At 35.1% G+C, this 26,762-nt stretch overlaps 1 protein-coding gene and 1 pseudogene across 4 annotated transcripts in view; one reads left to right on the forward strand and one right to left on the reverse strand.

Moving 5' to 3' along the window:
- Positions 1–21,095, forward strand: part of LOC148945043 (uncharacterized) — a 45,504-nt gene extending 24,409 nt beyond the window's left edge. For 2 of the 3 annotated variants that reach the window (XM_089098863.1, XM_089098861.1), the window contains 4 exons: positions 2,314–2,338; positions 9,849–9,913; positions 10,740–13,481; positions 20,391–21,095. In XM_089098863.1, the coding sequence (XP_088954989.1) occupies positions 10,761–13,481; positions 20,391–20,552 (2,883 nt within the window). In that variant the 5' untranslated portion in view covers positions 2,314–2,338; positions 9,849–9,913; positions 10,740–10,760 and the 3' untranslated portion in view covers positions 20,553–21,095. The remainder of the gene's footprint in view (positions 1–2,313; positions 2,339–9,848; positions 9,914–10,739; positions 13,482–20,390) is intronic. The other variant, XM_089098862.1, reaches the window with a different exon arrangement.
- Positions 21,096–23,699: 2,604 nt separating this feature from the next.
- LOC148945044 (set1/Ash2 histone methyltransferase complex subunit ASH2-like) overlaps positions 23,700–26,762 on the reverse strand; it is a 40,499-nt pseudogene continuing 37,436 nt past the window's right edge. The window contains exon 8 of the transcript XR_016142751.1: positions 23,700–23,845. The product of XR_016142751.1 is annotated as a set1/Ash2 histone methyltransferase complex subunit ASH2-like (transcript). The remainder of the gene's footprint in view (positions 23,846–26,762) is intronic.

The raw sequence follows: 26,762 nt of genomic DNA on the forward strand, positions 1-26,762 counted from the left end.
ATTAGGGGGGGGGGGTTGATAAAGCATATCATATATTAAATATGTAACCTAAACAAACCTATTTTAACCTAAACAAACCTATTTAACCTATTGAAAAAATAATATGCTGAAAATAGAATACTTTATTAGCAAAATTGTGAGAACTACAACTTGGGAATATGCTCCCAAAACGCAGAAATGTTCTTAAGAATCGCATTAAAATGAACTCGGCTTTTGCCTTTACTGCCGCCCACCACATGTACTCTACTAAGTATGAATGTAAATGATGGCAGGAAGTACCTTGGTACTGTTTGTTCCTCCACTTTGCAGAACCCCACATTTTCTCTACTTTTTGGGCCAAGGTGCCAGTTTCTGGGTCAACAAAATTATTTCTGTTGTACACTTTCAAATGAATGAAACCTGCTTGTTCCAGCTCAGTTGTGTTGTAGTCCTTCCAACAATCTGAAATGATTCTTGAACATCCATGGTGAGATACTATAGTATATCACTAGTATAAGGAAACTAACCAGTGTCCTCAAGATTTGCAATAATAATAAACTAAAATGGACTAGGTCAAGAATGGTGTTAATAATGAACTTTTCTTTGTCTTTGAGACATTCAGCCAATGCCAAAGCTCCAAATTTAATAATTCACAAATAACCTTCACAATTTTGCTAATAAAGTATTCTATTTTCATCATATTTTATTGTCACCAGACTTCACTTATTTAGTTTGTTTTATATAATAGACAAGTACCAACTTCTTGCTCTATTGGAAAGTAGTTGAGTAAAATGAATAGAACTTTCAGGGATGAATCTAAGGCCAAAAATGTTAGAAGATGCTTAGAAGATTGTGTAAATGAATGATTGATTGTCCCATTGCAACTGAACTCTTGCGCACCTGGCCCTGGTTGCAACTGAACCCTTGTGCAACTCAACCCCATTTGACTGAACTCTTGTGAAACTCAGTCCCTTTTTAACTGAACCACTGTACAATTCAATCTCATTCAACTGAACCCTTGTTTAAAGAAAAACTTGTCCTTGGCACTAAATTTATTGTGATATAGAGTTTCTAGTGTAAATAAAAAAAAATCAGTCTATATGAAAAAGAAAAATGCAAAAGAACTGAAAACAAAATGGTGTGTTGACAATAATTAAAAAGATTAGTAACTAAGAACTGGTTGTTAGCACAATGATAGACTAACTGAGAGATGTTAGATGGAACTAGGGCACATCTAGACCCAATGTAGACAAACACAAACATATTAACAAATGCTAATAAACAAATGAAGAACAATAGAGCCCAATATGAGAGAGAATAGACCAAAACTTTTACCAGAGATATTTAGTTTTGAGGTTGGTAGTTCTGCATTCTTCCCATTTCCTTTAGTGCATCCTCTTGGAAGATATCTTTCCCATAAACTTGTGCAATTAAACAAATTGTCTTATTTACAATTCAAATCTTAGTTACAACAGCCAGAGGCAAGTGTCCTTACTGCCACACTGTCAAGTGTTTATTTTATGCTTTGTGCTGTGCACAATCATTCATTTATGTTGTTTTATTAATTTTACTTAATTAAAGCATGAACAGTTTTTAAAAATTCTTGTTTTATTGCACTGTTATTGGAAGTGGATATTCTGATAAAACTTGGAAGTAATTGAACATTCAGAAGTTGTTTAAAAATGGTTTAAATTTAGCCTATAATCATGACAAAAAGAAGTTGGTGAGCTGAGGAACAAAAAACAAACAAGTTCATACTGAAGAAACTTTGCCTAAAATCACATGCCTTTGTCAAACAACCTTAGAGGAAACTCCCAAATAATAATGAAATGTTTTCCCATGCATACATAATGTTACCTGAGAAATCAATGTTTCATTTATTTTTCAGAAATTCTAAAGAATTTTGCTAAAGTTTAAGACAAAATAAATTTACTAAGCTTTAAAAACTAGAAAAACAGGAAATGCAACATTTCCCATTTGTTTGGACAGTGTTCAATATCTAAGTAGACTAAGTGTTATGTCTTAGATCTTTTTTTGTTCAGCTCTTAGGGAGAAAATTTCACAAAAGGAAGTTATATAAACCCCAATAAAATCTTAGGGGTCTAGGGGGCACTTTTAAATGTTCAGATAATCAACCCTAAGAAATCTTAATATACTTAAATTTTACAAGACAAATGAAGTAAATTTGGTCAAAATAAATTTTGTTCTTTGTTTTTTAGTTTCAGCTTGTATACATTATTGTTTTTATTTTACCTTGGCTTAATTTTCTGTTCTGGTTCATTTTTTTTAATCATACATATATAAAAGGTAATGTATATTTCTTTATTTTTTCAGAGAGCAAAGAGTCATCATGTTCAAGGTAATTATTATGTCTCACTTTTTTTTTCTTTATTTGTATTTGTCATCAACTCCTTCATAAGTCTGTCTCCTACAAAATATGAACTTAATATTCCATATTTTTATAAGTATAAAATGTGAACTAGATTTACATTGCTTAGGCAACATGACGTTTTGCAGCAATCCTTTGTTGGCTTCACCAATAAGGGTATTGCAGGGACCCCACTTTGATCAGGAATCTGAGGAAGGAATTTGAAAATAATATGTTGACTTTACAGCCTGTTTAACCTTAAATATATACATAGTGTACTCTTAAAATATATTTGGAATAAATAAAATGCAGACAAATTGACACAAGTATTTAAGTCCTTATTAGAAGTTTTCACTAGATGGGCACAGTAGTACCCTCTCACACTTCTTCTATTGAGGTCACATCTGGACAGCACATAAAAGGGTAAACCAATTTGCACATGCTTCTAATGCTTAATGCTTGAAATGACTGTTCCCTGACAGCCTATTCTTACTTGCACACCCCTCTTTGTAGTGGATATGGAACTGAATTTTTCATATCCTCAAATTTGTCAGAAGCCAATAATAGGTACAGTCACTAGCAAAAAGTCTCTCATCACTGAAGAAGACCATGGTATACAAAGGGATATAAAAAAAAAAAAAAATATATATTGAAATTGTAGCCAATTGAACCATATCCCTTTAATGGTTAGTATTATTATGGATAAAAACTTACAGTATCATCTTATATAGCCTAATTAGTAATTTGTATATACAAAATCTTTGATTGCTCCTGCTACTTTTTAATATAGTAATTACAAACTTACATAATTTTGATGATAATTGCCAGCCCCTTATTGACATAAAGGTGACCACAGTCTAACAGTCGAATTTTACTTTCAAGTCTCTAAATTGTCTCAGACTTTTAATCTGAATTCTTTCTTTTAATATACCCAAGCCTCATCTCTAGTCCACCAACCAGACTATAAAAAATACTAATGATAATATCTCTTATAATCCGCTTCATTTATGAAATTTTCTTTGTCTTTTTTCCTTTAGGGCAAAATTGAAACTGAAATAGTTAACCCCTTAAGACCTTTTAAGCAGTATGTCATCTTATGAAAGAGCGCAAAATGTGCAGTATAAACTTATTGAACCTAATGGGTACTAAAAGGTATCCATTGCTTTTCATAATTTGCATAACTTATTAACTGTACCAAGCATCCTAACAGTGGGACCAATGATCTGAAGAAATTTTGAGTTTTTTGGTAAAGAAACATGCTTTTTCTTACCTTTCTCTTCAAATTCTTTGAAGCATTCAATGGGGTTTCAGGATTTAGATTGAATTAAAGTATGGGTTTTCATAATTTTACAAGTTTGACTCTTTCTTGGCAAATTTGGTTCCGTCTTAATCCTTTAACCCCATTGAAAACTATAAAGAACTTCGAGAAAAGTGAGAAAAAATACATTTATTTATCCAGAAAATCAGAATTTCATGGGACCATTGGTTCCAATGTTGGAACATTTGGCACAGTTTCTAAAATCTCCATAGTGTGCAAGCACACTGGTAAAAATAACAAGACCAGGAGGCTATGCAAATGAGACATGTGGACCATGTTTGCTAATCTGAGAGTGGCTGCCTGTAGCTGTCTGCATTTGAAAAAATGCTGTTTTCTAATCTACTTTATGTGAAGTATTCAATGTAGTTATTTAGAGTTCTCTGTTTATAAATACTCACCAAACCCTTAAGGAGAGACATCAAGACCTTTTTCTTGGAGATATTAGGCCCGTTTTTTAGCACTGAGATCATGCATCTAAGATCCTACATCTTTCTGCAAAGATTATCGTTTTTTAACTCATCTTTGTTCTAAGATCTTACAGTTCACTGATGTTAGCAAAAAGTGTGAAGACCGCCACTGTTTTGCCATATAGAACAATGATGAGAGAACTTCGATGATCTACTCATCATTGTTCTCAGACCGCTGATCAGAGCAGAATGACGAAAGACGTTTGCACAAAAACGACCAAAGATGTAAGATCTTTGTTCAAAGATTTAACTTTTTAGCGTTTTCTGACAAAAGATGTAAGATCTTAGCACATTGACGAGTGAAAAAACGGCCCTATTGTAAGATAAAGTCTGCCATGTGTTGCTGTTTATAGGTTCACACAAGAGCCTTAATATGTCAAAACTTTTTTTGGGAAAATTGTGGGATTAAGTTTCCCACATGTTACTGAAAAGTATGCATTGTCACTTGTGTTTTGGCTTAAGCTTGACAAAAAGGAAATTTCATATTATTATTATTTATTGGAAACCCGTGTATATATATATATATATATATATATATATATATATATATATATATATATATATATATATATATATATATATATATATATATATATATATATATATATATATATATATATATATATATATATATATATATATATATATATATATATATATATATATATATATATATATATATATATATATATATATATATATATATATATATATATATATATAAAGAACACTCCCAATTTGACTTATTCCCAGATCACCAGGAAACCTTTCTCCCTTCCCTTGCACTTTACCCCCCTGGCTACCCTACCAGTATGACTCTGGTTTAAGAGTAAGCAGGCAGAACGATCCACAGGTAGCACATCCATGCAGAGTTTCTAAAACTATAGATAGTAAGACGAATTCCATCGTAGTTCCATCCCAACTTAATAATATTCCCATAATTTGTTCGCTGTCCTCCTTTTCTCTCAAGCCTGGTCCAGTCCCGCCTTTTAATAATGCCTCAAAACCACACCCTTACCCACAGCATCTTTCTCATAAACTTCAACCCCAAATAACTCCCAGCCCTCATCCCGAAAAAGATGCCTCTCCCCTCCCAGATCCACGTTCCTCCCACCCCCCACTGCCTCCCAAAATTAACAAAAAAAAATTGCCCTCTTTAGTAACCGTTTTACCTTCCCAAAGTTGCTTGTTACGAACGCCGAAAGCCTGAATTTCCACAAATTGATCGAGCTAGAGGCCCTTTGTCAAGTACACAAAATTGATGTAATTGCCGTAACTGAGGTCCAAGCACAGAACCCTGATTTATTGAAAATTAATAACTACTCCCAATTCATAAAACTTCGTCCCCATGATTACCCCCTAGGTAAAAAGGGAGGTGGAATACTATTATTTGTAAATAATTATCTCTTTCCTAAATCAATTCATACTCCCAACCTTTCAGATTACGATGAAATCATTTGGGTAAGTGTAAGACCCAAAGTTTTACCACGCCCCTTTAATTTGATTGTGTTTTGCTGCTACTATTATTCCTCAAATCAAAACGCTGCACAAAGACAGCGATTCTACCAACAACTGCATAGTAGTGCCGACTTCGTCCTTTGCGAATTCCCGAACGCCGGTATTTTATTAGTGGGTGATGCTAATAATCTAAAGTTAAATTCCCTTTGTAGTTCCCTAAACTTAAAACAAATAGTAGAAATACAAACAGCAAAAGAAAATTCCACTCTTGATTTGATTTGCACCAATATGCAGGCATTCTATGCCCCTCCTTTTCCCTTGCCCCCGTTAGGAGGAAGTTACCATTTTTGTTTATTAGCAAAGCCCCTCAATATCTTTAATCATACCTTTTCTGTTACTGAGTTCTCTTAACGCCCCATTTCCAATGATGGCCTTTACACATTTGGATCTTGGATTACCAATGAAAACTGGCTGGCCCTCAAATGAAAAAATGACATTAATTTTAAAGTCTCCGAATTCCAAAATCTGATTAAAACAAAATACATAAATTCCTTCCCTGTGAAAAAAGTAAAAACATGTTCTTATGACAAATCATACATTACTAGCCAATTGAAAAAACTAATTAGAATTAAATTGAATCTACTAAAGAGTGGTAAAACATCCGAAGTGAACTCACTGCGTAAACATATAAAAAAAGAAATAGGTAAATCTGCTTCTTCATATTACAAATTCAAAGTCCAGGATTTATTTTCTACAAAGCCAAAACAATGGTATAATAGAATAAAGAAAATTTGTTGGAAAAAAAATAATATTATAGATTTCCATTTCCAAGAAGATCCTTCAGTTACAGCCAATGATCTGAACAGGTTTCTTTCTTCCATAGTTAAGAACCGCCCTCCCCTTTCTTTTGACACTCCTTATGATTTGTGCTCTCTCAATTTTTCCCTTATTTCGCCCTCGGATCTCGAGGCAAAAATTAATAACATTAAAAAGTGTAGTAGATGTCCATTAGATATTCCGATTGTACTAATTGAAGCCTTTGCTGACAACCTCTCAGAACATCTGTCCTGACTTTTTAATGAAATTACATCTACCGGTGGGTTTTCAAATTGTTGGAAATTAGGTTTTATTGCTCTAGTAAACATGAAAGTTAAAAATAATGATTTTGATTGTGTCCGTCCCATTACTCATACTCCAGTTTTTTCCAAGTTATATGAAAGCTTTTTAGCTGTGTGGTTAAAAGTTGAAATAATCCCAAACGTTGACTAAAGACAATTTGGAAACCTATACTCTACATCTACTACCCACTATCTTGTTCACCCTATGGACATAATAAGTAACAAACTCAAAAACCCCAATACCTAGCTCAATGTTATTGCTGTTGACTTACAAAAAGCTTTTGATTTAATCAACCACAATATACCATTAGAAAAGCTATCTAATGACTTTCAAGTTGGCCCTAATTTAATTCGAATAATTGCATATTTCCACTCTAACACAGCGCAAGTCGTGAAATAGCTGAATGAATATTCTGATCCCCTTCCAATTTATAATGGTATGCCCCCAGGAGCCCTCTTAGGTCCAATTTCATTTCTTGCAAGGAAAAGTGACCTTGGTCTTTATTTCCCGGATAGATGGATATTCGTCGATGATCTAAATGTCTTAGCGACAAGTACCAAACATTCCAAAAGCAACCCAATATACATCTTGGAATCGGAATCAGCCGAAGCTCTCACTGATGATATGAAAGTCAACCCTTTAAAGTCAACTGTTCTTAATATTAATTTCCTTAAAACTCCTCCTTCTTTCTCCTGTCCAACCCCCCCCCCCCCTGAAATGTCCGTTACCACTATGAAATTACTGGGCGTTACCATCTCAAGCGACTTAAAATGGGATTGTCATATTAATAACATCTTAAAACGTGCAAATGCCCTAAATCGCACTGTTTGAGGATTTTCTTGTCATTTGTACGCCCAACCCTTGAGTACGCCTGTCCTGTTTGGCATCCTGGCATTTCCATTGAATTGTCGGACAGAATAGAGGCAGTACAAAAAAGTTGCCTAAGAATTATCTTCAATGAGGGTAAAGTACCTTATATTTCCCTTCTTAGGAGAGCTAATCTTGTCACCCTTAAGGAAAGGAGAGCAAAAATTACCTTGCGTTTTGCTAGCAATGCCCTTCATAACCCTCGAACAACTCCCCTTTTCCCCTGGTCAATATTCACCCCTTCGACCCCGCCTCCCGCTTTCTGTGTCAACAAAAATCCCCCTTCTCGCCCCAATAAGAGTTTGCACGGAAAGATATAGAAGAACTTTTATCCCTTATATAGTTGACATTTTCAACCACTGAATCTCCGCTGCCCCCTCCCCCTCACTCGCTCTTTACCTCATAGTTATTAATTTCAATGCCCATTTTGCAAATTTGGAGGTTTTTATATTTATTCACCAACTAACTTATGTTTTTTTGTTGTTTTTTTTTTGCTGACGTTTGACGTTGTCATATTTTTGCTGATGACATTGGCCTTCTAATTTTATGAGTTTACTTTGTACTTTGTTTTTAACGTTTTTACGTATTTGACATTGACCCTTTTATAATTTGCTGTTGTTTTTTGATTGTTTGTTTTTGTTATTCTTTTTTTCGCTGTATTTGACGCTAAAGTGCGAATTCGGCCCTTTTGGGCTTGTGATAGCTATTTTTCAGCAATAAATCTTATCTTATCTTATATGTATATATATATATATATATATATATATATATATATATATATATATATATATATATATATATATATATATATATATATATATATATATATATATATATATATGTATATGTATATATATATATATATATATATATGTATATATATATATATATATATATATATATATATATATATATATATATATATATATATATATATATATATATATATATATATATATATATATATATATATATATATATATATATATATATATATATATATATATAGGCTATATATATATATATATTTTCTTTTTCTTTCGCCTCTTCTCTTTAATTTTTATTTTACCTTTCATGTCATAAATGATGTTTGATCTAAGGCATGTATGTAAGGATGTAATCTGGATAGTGGCATAATCAATCGAAATATTAAACAATGAAACATGTGATAATTATAGAATTATTATAGATAATTATAGAATCGTAAAATCAGGATGCATTGGAGAGACTTGAAGTCTGATGCCTCTCTGGGTATTTAAATGTCTATGTGGAATACCTTCTTTATCCTTTTTTAATGTTTTGCAAGATTTAGAAAATTTTAGCCAAACTTAAAAGCAAATAACAATACTGGGACTCTTGTCCTAAACATGAACTGACATCATTCTAGAATCAGGTTTCTTCTAAACTTTATAAGTAAGCACAGCTCTTTGAATGTTTATTAAATCATTTTGTTTAAGAAAATTACAGATTTTACCATGTTTTTTTGTTGTTTTTTTTGTTCCTGGGGGGAGATAAATTATTCCCTTGATGCGTTTCCATGGAATATCTCTTACTGATTAAACATATTCTTGATTTTCACAGGAAATAAAAAAAGTTGAACTTTAAACTAACCTTTCTGGCAACTGAGTCGTGTGTGTTTGAGTTGTGCTGACACCAATATCAAATTATTGTCAGAAAAGAATCAAGGGTTGTAATAGCATGTACTTTTTGACAGTACTTGTGCTCAAACAAATTGGTAATTAGTGTCACCAATAACTGTAAGTTTACCTTTAGTAATAGGGGAGTTGCATTAGGATTTCTGACAGGGAAATAGATGTCTTTATTATGCTGTTTGATTTGAGAATGAATAACAAAAAAGTTGTACGAGTTTGGTTAATTACTCTGCATGCAAGATAAAAAGAAAAATTCTTAAGGTCTTATCAGGTGAACACAGCACATATCTTTGCGCATTGACTTTTTTGTTTTGTTTTTTTTATCTAGTGGGCACATTATCCTGTAAGGATGAGTGCCTAACCACTCTAGGTGTATTACTGAGTTAAAAAAAATTCTGAGCTGATTGCTGAATTTTGAAATACCCATGTCTGTAAAAAAGAAACTTTGCTTTCATCTATGGTTCCCACAGTTTGTTGTTTTAGTTGATCAAGGGCCTTATGTTGATTTTTTTTTTTTTTGGGGTATGATTAATAAATGGTTTTACTTGTCGTGTCTGACTGCCTATAATTTTCAAACTTGCTCATGCACCACAATTTCAGCAAAAAATTTATTTTTTAAGGTGTTACAAGAAAAGATGGATTAGGAGAGCAAGATAGCGTTTCATCTTGGAGGCAGCCTCATCAGGTAGTCTGTTTTCTTATTATTATTACTAGTGTTAACCATAATCTCTGCAGTGCATTGATGTGCTGCGGGTCTTGAAAAGTGCCATCTGCAACGTTAAAAAGTTTTTGGAGTGTGTGTTTATTTCACTGAGCTCTGTAGGAAGATCACAAATCCTGGTTACATGACTGGAACCAACTCCAAGCAGTACCTCAAACTACTGGCCTCTGGTATATAATTTCCTTGTATCGTTTTAAATAGACTTGACTCTTATTTCCCTTGAAAATTTACTTCTACTTTGAGGAAAAACTTAACTTTTGAATAATACTTCTGAGCTTCTGGAAAACTGTCTGTTTCGAATCATAGAACTAATAAGATCTCGCTTCTCTGCTTAATTTTCTGTAAAGAACCTAGTTCCTAATTTTTACTCTTTGGACTTCTGTTCTCTTTTGTGAATGCAAAAACGTACTAAGTTAGTTTTAACTTGCAATCAATTCATTTACGAATGAAATTAGGTTAATTTATCCTTCCACCAATAGGAGAAGAGAATGGCAATTGGCAACAGCGTTGATGGGATTCTTATCAAACTTTTAACTTCTAAGACTGGGAAAGAAAAGGTCTTGACAATAAAAACTTAAAAACTGTTAAGTGAGCAACATATCAACCCTTGTGCAAGGTTCAAATTTTCAAAGACAGAAAAGGTTGCATCATTATCTTCCTCAAGAATAGTAACTGCCAAATATTGATTGAATTATCCAAAACGTTCATAAAAAAAAATCCAACATATAAAATTATCTTTATTTCAGCATATCTGGTGTAAGTCTTATGCTGTTTTTTTTTTCTGTTTCAGGGGTACCCTGCCGATTCGTATATGTCCACATACTACAGTTCTTATCCCTATCAAACTTTTGGAATGCCAGATAGCACTTGGTCTACGGGTATGGACCCGTCGCCAATGTTCAGTAACTATACCACTGCCCTAGCAACTGCTACTGGTACTTATGGACATGATTCTGCATTCCATTTGGAAGGAATGTTTAGTGGTGGTGCTCCAGGAAGTAATAATGCTTTTGGTGGCTTTAATCAGAGTTATGGCTATGGATTTAATATGGGTGTTACACCAGCTGTTAGTGGTCAAGTGAATGATTTCCCTTCTTGGACAAAGAAAACCCTGGAGCCATATTATAACCAGAGAGATAGTGTCGTTGAAGATCCTGTTAAAGCTGCCGAACAGGGTATCCAAGTTCTAGCTTTAGATGACAATAAACCTCGGGATGGAGAGAAAGCTGAATCAGAAACATCATTACAATCAAACACGGGAAAAAAAACTTCTCGGGCTGCTATAGCTAGCCAGCCGGCTAAGCCTCAGATGCAACTTAAAAAGAAAATAATGGGTCCGCCTCCTATAGTGCAGACCCCAAGAACACCAAGCCTAGATATAGGGACATGGGAAAGTAAAAATGGAGCTGTGCAAGTTGTTTCAAGGCAAGTGCCCCCATCTGCTCTTCCGCAGACTAATGCTCCACCGCCAAAGTTACCATCTCAGGCAATGACAGCTCCACCTCCAAGTAGACCAGCTTGGAATAATCCTCCACCAACTAGTAACCAAAGACCAGCTCTCCAAGGAGCTCAGCACTTTGGACCTCCACCTGTACACAATAATGTAGTTAGTGTTCAACAGAATCAAGAGACCACAGAGCCTGTTACAAGCCCTGTTTTGGGGCAGTTTGTGAATAATCATAACTACAACCCTGTTGATTTTGACTTGAGTGGAAAAAATGCTAGATTCTTTGTTATCAAGTCATATTCTGAAGATGACATTCATCGCTCTATAAAATATGAAGTGTGGTGTTCAACTGAACGTGGTAATAAAAAGTTAAATGAGGCTTTTACTGACCAACAAGGAAAAGGTCCGGTGTATTTATATTTTTCTGTTAATCGCTCTGGACATTTCTGTGGAATGGCTGAAATGCTGTCATCTGTGGACATGGGATCCTCTCTATCTGTTTGGTCCCAAGACAAGTGGCGTGGGCAATTTAAAGTCAAATGGATTTATGTGAAAGATGTTCCTAGCTCTTCGTTGCGTCACATAAGGTTAGAAAATAATGAAAATAAGCCTGTGACTAATTCAAGAGATACCCAAGAAGTGCCCCCAGAAAAGGGTAGACAAGTGCTTAAAATTATGCATACATATGAACATGCCACTTCTATATTTGATTTCACTTTCACTTCTTTCACTAACCAAAGACCAGCTCCCCAAGGAGCTCAACACTTTGGACCTCCACCTGTACACAATAATGTAGTTAGTGTTCAACAGAATCAAGAGACCACAGAGCCTGTTACAAGCCCTGTTTTGGGGCAGTTAGTGAATAATCATAACTACAACCCTGTTGATTTTGACTTGAGTGGAAAAAATGCTAGATTCTTTGTTATCAAGTCATATTCTGAAGATGACATTCATCTCTCTATAAAATATGAAGTGTGGTGTTCAACTGAACGTGGTAATAAAAAGTTAAATGAGGCTTTTACTGACCAACAAGGAAAAGGTCCGGTGTATTTATATTTTTCTGTTAATCGCTCTGGACATTTCTGTGGAATGGCTGAAATGCTGTCATCTGTGGACATGGGATCCTCTCTATCTGTTTGGTCCCAAGACAAGTGGCGTGGGCAATTTAAAGTCAAATGGATTTATGTGAAAGATGTTCCTAGCTCTTCGTTGCGTCACATAAGGTTAGAAAATAATGAAAATAAGCCTGTGACTAATTCAAGAGATACCCAAGAAGTGCCCCCAGAAAAGGGTAGACAAGTGCTTAAAATTATGCATACATATGAACATGCCACTTCTATATTTGATTTCACTTTCACTTCTTTCACTAACCAAAGACCAGCTCCCCAAGGAGCTCAACACTTTGGACCTCCACCTGTACACAATAATGTAGTTAGTGTTCAACAGAATCAAGAGACCACAGAGCCTGTTACAAGCCCTGTTTTGGGGCAGTTAGTGAATAATCATAACTACAACCCTGTTGATTTTGACTTGAGTGGAAAAAATGCTAGATTCTTTGTTATCAGGTCATATTCTGAAGATGACATTCATCGCTCTATAAAATATGAAGTGTGGTGTTCAACTGAACATGGTAATAAAAAGTTAAATGAGGCTTTTACTGACCAACAAGGAAAAGGTCCGGTGTATTTATATTTTTCTGTTAATCGCTCTGGACATTTCTGTGGAATGGCTGAAATGCTGTCATCTGTGGACATGGGATCCTCTCTATCTGTTTGGTCCCAAGACAAGTGGCGTGGACAATTTAAAGTCAAATGGATTTATGTAAAAGATGTTCCTAACTCTTCGTTGCGTCACATAAGGTTAGAAAATAATGAAAATAAGCCTGTGACTAATTCAAGAGATACCCAAGAAGTGCCCCTAGAAAAGGGTAGACAAGTGCTTAAAATTATGCATACATATAAACATGCCACTTCTATATTTGATGACTTCTTTCACTATGAAAAGCAACAGAAAGAAGAGGATATTAGAAAACAGACTGTTTCCCAAAAAGCTGATCAAAAGGTGAAGTTACACTTTTATTATTATGTAAGTGTTGAAACCTTTCTTTTACTAATGTTCCGAAAAAGTTCCCAACAATTTTGGCCGTACTGACATCTAAGCATCTTTGAAACACAGATGCTGTTGTTGTTCTTGTGAAGTGTTCCTATGCCTAAAAGGCTGCAAACTTTTCTTAAATTATAATTTCACTGACGTGTGAGACCCCCCCCCCCCCAAGTTGGCGAAGAGGACCAACCAACTGGGGGAAATATAATAAAAATCGGCATAGAAAGCATACTTTTTTGGGTTTCTGACTGGCTTCAGAAAACTTCCCTGAGGCTTCCGGAGATCAGATCGTCTTTTTTGATCTTCTGAGGGAAAATATGGTGACGATTTAGTTTAAAAAAAATCACTTTTTCTTGATGATGATCCCATCACCCTAGGAAAAATTATCCTATACGCGCCCCCACCCTCCCCTTAGGATTGGACCAGTGGGTACCTTTGAGGTTTAAGATTGTGTTTTGTATTTTTAGATCTTATTTTTTATGTCTCTTTATGTAATCATTGCACTATAAAAGTTTTAGGTTTGATAAGTTCTAATACAGAAAAATAGTATGAGAGTTAGATGACATTTAGCAGGAAATTTCGTCGTAACAGTCCCTAAAATCTCATTTAATACATTAATGAACTCATTAGTACGATAATTGAATTGACAAATGCTGTTTAAGTTCATCTTCTAAATTTTAAAGATTATTTTTTTGTAAATATTAAAATAAGATCTCGTTCACAATGACAATGGCCAAGTAAAAAGAAGCCTTTGTGTATACGATACCTGTCACAGATATCTTATATAAAAAACCGCAAAACCGTAGAAATTGAAAGTATATCTCGATGTTTGCTTCTTTCCTAGTGGTATGAGTCCTCTACTCTTTTTTTTAGGAAAAGCTGTACAGCAATATTTTGCTATGATAGGTGTTTCTTGCACAGCTCTTATCTTGCCGTGTAAAGGAATAGAATAAAAAATAAGTTGTGCTTTCATATACTCAAGGCGTCTATTTTTTTTTTCTTATTTGAAATTGTGGGCCATTTACTCCTTTTGATGTCAGTTCTTTGACGGCAAGGAGCTGAAGATCAGTAAAAGAAAGGCCAAAGATCGGGAACCAGAGAACTGAGAGCGAAAAACTGAGGAAGTTACACCCAAAGATTGACAATTGTTTCATTATGTTTCTTATCATTTAAAAAAAATGATCCTAAACTAATATGACTTATCATCAGGAAATTGTCTTGGACTGTAGGTTGCTATGGTCCAAGACTCACTTCCCAGACCCAAGCAAAACCAAGTTTTTAAATTATCAAAAACACAGGGCTTGCATCTTGACATATACGTATCATTTTATTGAGCTCAGCCCCAAGTTTCCTTTTCCCAAGTCGAACAGATTTTTTTCTGATCATATTTCATTTCCTACTTTAAAATGTTTAGTCCTTTCCATCCTTTTGGTCTAAGCTAAAGTTTGCTTATGCTTCTCCAAAGAGGTTTAGACAGAACTAAGAGTGGATGTTAACTAACTACAAGAATTAGCTGATAGCTAAGTTGGGTGCATTCATTTGTTTAGGGGAGGAATATGAATATTTCTCAAAGGGTTTATGCAGTTTTCATGGAAAACGCAATCAGACTCGAAATTATGCTCTACCTGGAACCGCATTACTGTGGCTTTCAATTTTACACAGATTGTCAGTTACTAAATAACAAGTTTTTTTGCCCTCTATCTTTTTTCCTGAACTTGTTCGAATAAGACTGTTCCTATGAATTTTTAATCAAAGTTTTTTTTTTTCTACAGAAAGCGAACACAAAGCTTAATATTCTGGTTTAGGAGCGCAATTTTGCTCCTGCCATCACTTTTGGATGTGAACACAAGGTCTGGCCTCTATCTGTATTAATTCTGAAGGCCTGTGACATTTAAAGATATTTTCATTTCTCCTTATTTTGCTTTTTTTTATTCTTATTTTTTACTTGCCCATACTACCCAACCCCCTCTGCCCAAAACCAGTTTCTTTATATTTGATGTAGCTTTATTAGCTCAGTTTTTGATTAGCAGATTTAAAGAGAAGTAAAACTTTCCTAGGCTTAGACTTCGATTTTAAGCATCCTAGATGAAAGTGCTAGCAAAATTAATGAATTTTTAGAGGTTTTGCGGGTTCAGGGCGCAAGAATATGCTTAGAAATTAATGTTAAGAAGACTTAAGTTGTTAAGACTAGGGATATTTGAAGGTGAAGAGGTGATTTTGGGTAAGGGGAAGATCAATCAAGTTGACAGCTTTACTTACCTAGAAAGTATTATCAGTAAAGACGCTGGGAGCTGTGAAAGATGTTAAAAGTAGATTAGCCAAGGCCCAGGGTGTTTTTTTCACAGTTGAAAAAAGTTTGTGAGACAAGTCTGTAAACCAAGATTAGGTAGGATATTGGAAGCTATAGTGATGACAGTGTGTCAGATATGTTTCTGAAGCGTGGGCGCTCCGAAAAGCGGAGAAAGATTTACTTGATGTTCTCCAAAGAAATTGCCTACGGATTGCTTTGGGTACCCGACTGACTATATCTCAAACATTGAGGTGTTTGAAAGATGTGGTTCGATCCCGCTTTCTAGGGCTTTAATGAGAAAAAGGATGAGATGACTATGAAATGTTCTGTGAATGAAGGATGACAGATTGTCCCATTTCCCTTAAAGGAAGGATTTAAGGGAAATAGGAACTTCTTGGTAGTTTATTAAGAAGGAGTCTTTGAATAGATTGGAATGGAGGAGGAGCGTGCGTGGCTGTGTTGCTGCAGGCGAATGGGTACTGCAGTGAGTTATTAGTAGTTGTAGTAGTGAATTTAAAGAGTTTTCTCGGGCGCAACGCCCTCTAAAAAAACGTCAAAAATAAGCCTCGGATCTAAATCTCTCAATCTAACGACAGCTCATGTGAGCTTCCGGACAAGATTTTTGAACGCGAGTAAACCATTTAAGATTAAACTTGATATAGTCTATGTCTTGGAAGCAAGATGGAAAGGCTGCGGCGAGAAGAAAATCAGCATTGACCACACAATGTTTAAAGTTCTGTACACCGGAAAAACTGAGAGTCACTTTGCCAGACTTACATCAATATTGGGTTCAAATGTTTCGTCTGTACTGAGTTCCTACACGGAATGCCTAAAGCTAACCACGGAGCAGAAGAAACGCCTTTGAAAATAAGTGTCCTCGCTGGATCGTAAAGATCAGCTTGAGAGACCGTGTCAGCAACGACGAGATCCGTACTCGAATATGCCAACCAGACATCGCTTCCGTTTGTGAGGCAACAAAGATCATCCTTGGACACATCCTTCTTATACCAGATCATAGACTTCCTAAAATGCTCCTCCACTGGCAACCGGAAGATACTCGTCACCGAGGAAGAACAAACAACACGCCCCTTTGAACGTATGAACAGGACAGAAGAGCCCTCCAGACGAGTCTCATCCTAGAGTGAGAGGGCATCTACGTAGTGGCCTCACTTGAGAGAAAATTAAAAACTACTCACTGACGCCCTGTGTGCCTTTGGACGAACTAAGGGCTAAGTTCATGGGGCGATGCCAAAACTTTATTGATCTTAATACAGATTCTGTTTCCACCTCATAATCCCAGTAGTTGTGGGGGTTAGTTTTCAGATAATCTTTCCTGAAAGGGCTGGGAGGCCATAATGGCAAAATGTAAATTTTTGAGACCACTATCTTCAATTTTCTCATGAGCGGAGGGGTCTTTAGACCGATCTAGTGTGAGTCTCCCGCTCCCATTATATACAGCCATGCTGACGTACATTTAGTATTAAAACTTAGTTCTATCCCAAAAATACCTGTCTTAAAACTAAGGCTTTTCAATACTATCGATCCTTCAACTGAACTTTTTTAACTCTAATTTTAAAGTTCCCTATTACATGCAATCACCTACATATATTTCCAAAACTAACGAACTGTAAAATAATTTGCGATTCGGCCGAATAGTAGCCGAAACTCTAAAAAAAGGGATTTTGGTAACAATTTATACATCGAAAGAATTTGCTTTTTATGCTGATTCCAACTATAAAATTCATTAAGTTTAATTTTACCATGGAAGGCTACGAGGCTGAAATAATTTGCCCGATTTAAAAAAAAGGGGAAATAACACTCCATAAAGTCAAGAAATCCTATTGAAAATTACACCATCAGGTTCAGCACATCAAAGAACCCTACTTTGGCGGTTTGAAGTTGCTTCAAAACGGTTGAATTATTATTATTATTATTTTTTTACCAGAAGAAAGTTCACGGATGCTTGTTTTTTTCTTTTTTTTCCATAGTTGGTCGTAACGGACCAATGTTCCTAGAAGATCGAGAGAGAGAGAGAGAGAGAGAGGAGAGAGAGAGAGAGAGAGAGAGAGAGAGAGAGAGAGAGAGAGAGAGAGAGAGAGAGAGAGAGAGAGAGAGCTCATTTGAACGGAAATTAAAGTTCTGGTGCTCTTTTTAAGTGACCGAAAAAACTGGAGGGTAACTAGCCCCCCTACCATTCGATCAAAATCTTGAGATAGCCATTTGGTTCATTATAGTTTAAAGGTCCAATAACTATGCTCTCAGGAATGACAAGAGGACCCACAGCCCCTGGGATAAGGGCTGTAAAATTTGCAATATACCTATTGTTAGATATAGCATTTGTTGGGAAATATACGGACATTTTTTGAATGGGAGTTTCGGCGGTAGTGAGGGGAGAATTTTGTGCGGAGCGGAAAATTTCCGGGGCGGATTTTACTTGGAAAATATTACGGGGGATCTTCTGGCATGATTTCAGAAACGATCAAAAATTAAATTAAAAGAAAATTTTTTTCAACTGAAAGTAAGGAGCAACATTAAAACTTAAAATGAACAGAAATTATTCCGTATATTGGGGGGGGTTGCCCATTCCTCATCCCTTGCTGTTTGCACTCAGTTTGACTTTTTATCTCAATTCTTTACGAATGTACGGACTAATTTGTGTGCTTTTATGTTTAATTTCCGTGAGACACCTGTCAATTGTATTTAATATCAAAACGACTGGCAACTAGTGTTGGGCAATAATAGACATCGATGTATCGGAACAAATATCTACATTGAATATCAAAACGTAAATATCGATATAGAAAACGACATATGGATATTTTCAATTATTTTCAGCTTTTTCTGCTGTCTACCGGTGAACGTCCAGTAGAAGAGATCCAATATAGAAAATTGTTTCATAAATGGCTGGGAAGAATAATATCTTCAATCTATTGACTCATACATGCTGATACACAATATACATAGCTGTAGCCATCGGCATAGCCTGTTCTCAAACCCAAACTACGTTTAGTGAGGGTGGACTCTTCTCTCAAATGTTGCTGAGGACCTCCGAAAGGCTTGGCTAGGTAAAATGCCTTCTAGGCTTGTAGGGATTTTTCAGATCACACTCCTCACGATTGCCGCATATATTGATCCACGTTTCAAGAAATTGTATGTTCCCCATATGGATTCGGCCTTGCTGGAATATGTATGATGCAAGTGCCGTGACAATTCCTGTGATTCAGCCACTACAGAATCGTGTCTTTTTGTGATGATCACATGGCGAAGTTTCATTAGTCAATGCAAGGCAGGCTTAAGCATGCAGTTTACTTCTTCTTCTGCATGTTTACCCCGAGCGATCTTTGAAACAGGGAATTTCGCCTAGGCAAGGAATTGCGGTTATTGGGAAAAACTCGTACTTACTTTTCAAGGAATTGTAGTCCAATATGCCTTTTGCGAGGTTGAAAATGTAAAATTTGTTTGTATTTGATTAAGCACTCCGTATAAGGGGATTCATTGATATCTAGGTCCTCCTCTGTCCTTTTTACTGGAATACACGCTCCTAAAAATGTATTTTGCCAGCTTGATGTTGACTACACAGCTTGGAATCAATCAAACTAAGGGAAGTGGCTTATAAATCAGTTAAAAGAATCATGGTCAACTGTAAGATAGACCCTGAATTTAAATGCAACAAAAGACTGGTAAAAGTAATGCATTTTGAAGAGAAAATAAACATTTGTCACTATGATTTATGATATTTCAGGTAGTATTACTCTTTACACTTGGCTTCGACTTTTTTTATTCCAGTGTATCAAAAAAGGATCCTCCAGTGAAGCAGAATTGTGACATAAAGGAAAAAAAAAGGTCCACTTGGTCGAACCGTGGTTAAGTCTTTTTTTTCTTACTTGTTATTCACAGATCTCAATGCCATCATATTTTGACGGGGGAGGGCGGCACCATTTTGATAATTTCCCAAATTACAAAGAAACTATCTCCCGAACAGAATGTGATTGGTTAGTTTTCTTTTGAGACTAAGCACCTGTAATCTTTTTATATTTGTCGGACGCAGAAATTTAATGCATAAAATTCTAGTTATCATGGTTGCAGTGATAGTTGCAACTTAGTATTTTTTAACAGGAAGCAATGTTCAAATTTATTTCTAGTAGAGTTTGGTAGTTGAATCTAAACAAAAGTATGTTTTTTAAGGCTATAGAAGAATTGTAGGCTTTTGTTTAATTTTTTTTTGACATGTTTCTGAGCACCAGAAAACGATTTATAGGGAAACCATTAACATATTAACGATTCTATGCATTTAATTGTTGCTGGGTAACAAGGCCTATACTTATCATTACAAGAGATTTTCAATGTTTAATGGCAAAGAAATGATGAATGACGCACGAAAAGATCTGGTTGTTCAAGTTTAAATCTAGTAATTGTATTGCGCTTTGTTAACCATTCTCTCATAGCAACACGTTTGGAAGCATTTTGGCGTGAAATAATTTGACTTTCCAAGAAATCCAGCGTGTTCTGGCCACAGACTATGTTTAGGTAAATCATCTGAAACAGGGTAGTGAAATTGTAAGATTTGTAATTTCTTGAAAATAATTTGTGTTCATTTTCAGGATCGAGGAAATAGAGACCGTGATGGGCAGCGTTCCCGCGACTATCAGCGTCAAGAAGACCAAGATGGACGAGACGGTTATTCACGCGAGCGTGGGGAAAGACGTGAACGAGACTATGCTCGTAATCCACAACAGGCTCGCCGAGGTGGCAGGAATCAGTGAATGTTATTTGAATCGCATCCTGGAATGTCTTATTCCTGTAGGATTCGCGACTTTATTTGAATTATTTACTATTAAACAGTTAGTGAGCAGCTACTATAATGGAGCTCTGTGGAAAAAAGACGTGTTTTTTTCTCTTTTGTGGCAGTGAAAAACCGTCTGAAGATACTTAGTGGTGTTGAACTTCTTTCCTTTTACCCTATTAACTAATCATTTATTATCATGGAAATATTGTAGACAATTAAATGTACAATTATGAATGTATGTTATAAACACTGCACTAAATTAATGGAGAATATTGATGAAACTGGTGACAAATTGGGTCTGTTTGAAAAAACAGTGATTGTACGTGGTGGTATGAAATCATAAGGATTACTTTATTTAAATTTTGGTGTAAAATTGAATTCCGGACATCCTGTGATGATACCTGGTCAAAAGAAAATGTATTTGTTGTTTTGTCATTCTGTTAAGAAGTGCAGGAATTTCCACGTCTTATAGCGCCAATCCTCTATTATGTTGAGTTTTGAAATACAGCTTTATTCTGGATGTGGCTAAATATTTTGTTCGTGTTTCGTTTTGATACAATCCAATAGAATTTACATTAATTCGCATATTTTTTTGATATGATAAAATATCATGTGAGTTGTTTCTCTCTTAAAAAAAAGTGTGCAACGTGACCAAACTCTCTTTCTACACATTGGAAATCAAAATACATTCAAAGATTATTCATTGCACGAGTAATTCATTTGTAAACGATTTCCTATTCATTTTATTTATTTATTTTTTTGTAGAAAGTTACGCAAGAAAGCTAAATCATATTCTAGTATATACATAGTTAATGTTTTTTTAGTCAAAGATATCTGGCGTCAAGATGGCGTAATGCTGAACTGGTTTTTTCAGTATTTTGGCTGAATTAGTCGATTTTTAGTCATTTGCTTCTTTCATTTCAATAGTAAAGCTAGTAGAATATAATAATATCAATAATAGGATATTATACAGATGATGAAAACAAATTGGCAACTAGCAGCATGCTGGTTCCAATATTTTTAATAGTTTTTTTTTTTTTTTTTTTTTGTTCTTCTCTGTCGGATTGAATCTTCTTTTCTTTTAACAAAGCTTGATAAATAATTAATTGTTTCTTTTTTGTAAGTTAGGTACGGCCACCTTCAAAGTACTCTCCATTAACTGTAATATGCTTGTGCTTAGGCCTACATCCTTTCTAATCCACAAGGCCCTGATAGAAGGATATTTACTTTGTCATTTTCATATCAATAAGCAATTCCGCCTTTGTCTTCTTTAGATGCCTAAAAAAACCTCTTCCAATACTTCTTTATCTTTTGAAAGAAATAAGGAAAAGACGCTTATGGTACCATGACGCTTATGGTGACAATGGAACGCAATGTAGTGTTTTGATGACACTAACAAATTTTGAGCGAAGTTTGACAAAGTGCGAGATGATAGTGCAAGATCCTGGACTTTATGTGTACGCTCCTTTTTCGCAGACGGCTTCTTGCAAATAACGTAAAAGCTCAAGGTAATACTTAGTATGTCCTCTTATTTATAAACCCACGGTAGACTGTGTCGGTATCACAAAGGATAAAGAAGAGCTTCGCCTAGACATCTGTTGAGGTAACTATGAGTTGTCAGTGACTTCAGCCCTCATTTTCACTTTGGTAATGTAATACTGCTGCTTTTTTGGATCCTGACTCCACCTTGTTTGATGCCCATAATACCACACCATTGCAAGTTGTTTCGTTTTAACTATGGATTAAAGCAAATCCATTTCTAGCAGCGTTGATTGTCCCAAAAGATTATCATGGGACGAACTTCCCCAAATTTTCTTCTACTGTTTAACTTGTAAGATGATCTCTGCACTTCATCAATGACCTTTTAAAGTATTTATATCACTTGTTTATCCCCAATAAATACATCAACTGCCAGTGCTGGGAAAATCAACAAAAATTTCCTTATCTATAAAAAACACAGCAATACCTTACGAAAGGCAGACAATAACTACCCCAATTGATTTTTTTATTAGGCCTGGGAACATAAGTTTTACAGAATTATATACGTCCAAGCTTCCTACTGTATACATCAATCCTAACTAAAGATCTGGAGACCAAAAAAACATGCTCATAAAATGATTGACAAGTTCAAGTTTTAATCAAGTTAGTGTCTCAATGTTTGAGCCCAAAGAGTATGGGTAACTTGCATGAGGAACATGTGATACCATTCTTACACACAGTCTCAAATGCTTCAAATGATATAACAAATTTACACTGAAATCATCAACCTGACAAATGGCTTGCAAAAGCTGATGACAGCACCTTTGGACCACGGGAAATCCCCTTTTCGGATTTCTAACCTTAAATGATGACATTGATAAGACAAAATACCGTAGAATGAACGTACTTTTACGGTATCTTCGTACTCTTGACTGCATTATTCATCCGATAAATAAAAGTTCAAACAGGGATAAAATCCTTTTAATAGACAGTGATTCACAAAAATACCAGATGATAACATCACTGTCTATTAAAAGGATTTTATCCCTATTAGAACTTTTATTTATCGTCATGGAAAGGCAGTGTGGTCTCCGAAATTATTATTCATCCGAAATATAGGCTGCACTAGGTTGAAGCTAATGCTACAACTGCAACCTCTTATCTAGACTACAAGTGCGTATACTTTACAGCATTTATGTTTTTAATTTTAAAAAGCTCTAAATCTTAATCGTATCATAATCTAATGTTTATCTAAATATTTATATATCATAATCTAAATTTTCATCATGCTTGATATAAGTATCATAGATTTCTGTTGCCCTTCCTTTCATTGAGTTCAAATGAAACTCGGGTGGAATTTGAGCCAAACCAGAATTCAGCCAAATTCTACTGAATTGAATAGAAATAAAAATTGTTGGCAGATTCAAACGAATAAAAGCTTTAAGATAATAGTATAATATAAAATAACCCTACATTCTCTTTTACCTTTAGAAAATATAATTGTGCCTTTATCATTTGGTTTTGATCTCTTCTTTCTATTGGTTGTCTTTTTCTATGCTTGACGTAAGAACGATTTTATGGACTGTAAATCAAGAAAAAGAAACATTCCCGATCTTCACGTCCTTAAATAAGGAATCAATTTGACAGATAAAATGTATTTTTACAAAAAATATAAAAAAGAGGAACAATAGCCTAAAAAACATCAAGCCTTAGTTTGCCCTCGTTCTCAACAAGGTAAAGCATATATGCGACAGCTTGTTCGACAATCCCTTCCTCAGCTCGATTTGAAACCTGAAAACAGAAATACGATAAAAAACTGATGAAAAAATATAGCCCCTACTATGTACGTTTTGATGAGTGCATAGCAGATTCCGAAAGAGATGGTGAAACTTTTTTGAAAAATCATAAATTATTTCCACGTTCACCTGATTCGTTCAACGATTTTAGTTTACATTTTTTTTATTTACCTTTTGTTGTCAAAATACCCAATTGACTTTTACATTAACAAGGGTATTTCCTAGAAATAATACATTAATATCAGAAATCAATCATGGCCTTTGACATTTTGAGGCATCATAGAAGATACGACCAACGGAAGATATTGAGTTTGTGGAAGTCAAATATTGAGTTTGTCACCGCATTATTTAGATATTAAAAAGCCAGGCTGTAAACAGAATGGAGCAGGTACTCATTTAAAGGTACCATCTTGCTAACAACTTTATTATGGTCACGAGTAATAACTTTGAGAATTTCTTATAAATAAACAGTACAGAAGTCACAGCAAATACACTCGGGACTGTTTTAAAGCACGGAAATAATGTCGGGACTGTTTTAGTATGGCTAGTACTTTGATCGCCTTAATTTGGTAATCAGACGAAAAGAAGATCGCCTATGCAGCGATATGGTTATTTATTGTTGTCATGTTAGTTTCATAACAAAAAGAACATCATTTCGATGTATAATACCAGTTCATATGCTTAAACTAAAAGCCGGCTCCGTTTCTGTTTCCTTTTTTTTACCGTTTTATGTTCGTTTTTTTTTTTTTTGATAAAATAGAAAAAAACGACGGAAAACAGGCAGCCGTTTTTTTCAGTTCCGTTTCTGTTTCTAGTCCATTTCTGTTTCTTAACGTTTTTGTCGTTTCTGCTTTTCTTAAACCCGTGTTTCTTCATTTTCCGTGTTTTGATTGCGAATAGGGCTGTCTTATACGTGTTCTGAAGAAAGGTTTTCGATTGTGAAAATCAGTCAAACATTAAAGCAGTCATACCTTGAATTACAGGATTTAATGCTATAATCAAGGAACTGTTAAACAAGAGGAGTAGGCTAAACATATAGACAGAATACCCTTCAGTATGAGGCGATTAAATTTTCAATGAAATGATTAATTTTGGCTTGCTGCCTTACAGCAGCCAGTCAGGAAATGTGAATAAATATTTTTTTTGCCCTGCACATATATACGAGCAGCTTTTTCCGATTGTCTAATTAGTCCATCTGTTCTCAGCAAAAAATTCTCGCTACATTAAAGAGTCCAGGGCCTACGCTTTACTATTATTAGTATTATACTTTTATTTCCTCAATACACCATATGGTTCTTGGGATAGGCACTATAGTAATCAGATATTTAACGGATATAAAAAAAAAATATGTGTTTGTAATGAACAGAATAGATAAAAACAATTCTAGATAAATATTATTTTCATCTCTCCCTTTGAGAGAGCTCAGTGTGCAATAAAATTTGGTTGACGTCCTTGTTATGTATCAAGCCAAGGAGCTGTCTTAGTATGGGAAGTGGTCGTCTCTTACTAGCTACCGCTGCAACCCAAATATATCAGATAAAACTTACATAATCCCCATTTATAATGAGCTATATCGATTCTTTATGTACAATCTTGTACATGAACATACAGTTTTTAGTAAAAAATTGATTCTATTTTAAAAATAATTTTTTTTAATTACAAAAGGTTTTGGACAGGGATAAGGGACAACTGCAATTATCTGCTGTTACTTCAGAAAAGATGTGAAGCCAACGAAGGGGTATTTAATATCGCTTAAAAATTACCCCATGGCTAAGCTCAAAATTGCTAAGCAACCTAGACCAAGTGCTGTTCATAAGAAGCAACATTCTACAGCCTTGCCTCAGCTTAGCATGCTCAGCATGTCATTTCAGATCCCCCTAATTCAAGCTTAAGGCACTGCAAACAATAAAAGTGATGTAAAGTTGTTTTTTTTAAATCAACAAAGCAACAGCAGTTGAAGCTGAACAAGTCGTGTAGCAAAACGATTAGCATCGTCAAGCTTTCTATTTCAATATTTAAAAAAAGGACTATAGTCTCTTAATTTCTAAACTAACAGGAGGTCTTACTGGTCTCTCTACTTGTAGTATTGCAAGACATCTAGTTACAGCAAAGAAAATGAAGGTCAAGTAGCTCAAGGATGAGCTCCAGAAAGCCTGGAAATAAATTTAACCCTAGACTGCTGCTCTTCAAAAACAAAGTGTGGCTCTCTAGGTAATACAGATCATTACGCAATGAAAAGTATTGACGACAAGCTCACTTTGTTGCATAGAATCCTTGACATTAAGAGACTAAAGTTGCTCCCGCTAGCACCAACATTATTTCTGCAATCTGTAGTAGCCCACAGAAGTTCAGAATTCTACGGAAAGTCTAATTTATATTTGCTGATTCATGAGCAAATTCGGTAAAGTCTGTCAGAGACGGTGACATTATAGAAGCTTATGCTTTACATACAACCTGCATAATGAGGTGACTAATGCTCTAAAGTTGTGTGAATACAGAAACCAGGCAGTGCTAGTGAGTGATCTGCCTGTAAATGTTTCGGGGTCCAGTGCAGAATCTGGTGACATCTTAGATGATTTACCTGAACTGATTGTAGGAGATGATGCCTTCAAATGGCTTATCGAACTGATAGACTATTTGAATTACCCTTACTCCATGCCTATCAGCCTTAGTTCTGCCCTAGGATGGATGGATGATTGAATTTCAAGCAACTAGGGAAATGAAATCACTTTTATACAATTCCGAAAAAGGATTATGCCAGCTTTGCCTTTCACTCAGACCATCGGTCTTGGCTTTTTTTCCAATTAGCCATGGCTCTCAACTTGTTCATTACAGTCCACAAACTAGATTTTAATTTAAAAAATCAAAAATAAGCGAAAGCAGTCCTTATGAATGACTGCAAAGACACTTAA

This window comes from Artemia sp. Qi Xiang Cuo, chromosome 13, assembly GCF_049724085.1.
Source record: "Artemia sp. Qi Xiang Cuo chromosome 13, ASM4972408v1, whole genome shotgun sequence".
NCBI classification, from domain to species: Eukaryota; Metazoa; Arthropoda; class Branchiopoda; order Anostraca; family Artemiidae; genus Artemia; species Artemia sp. Qi Xiang Cuo.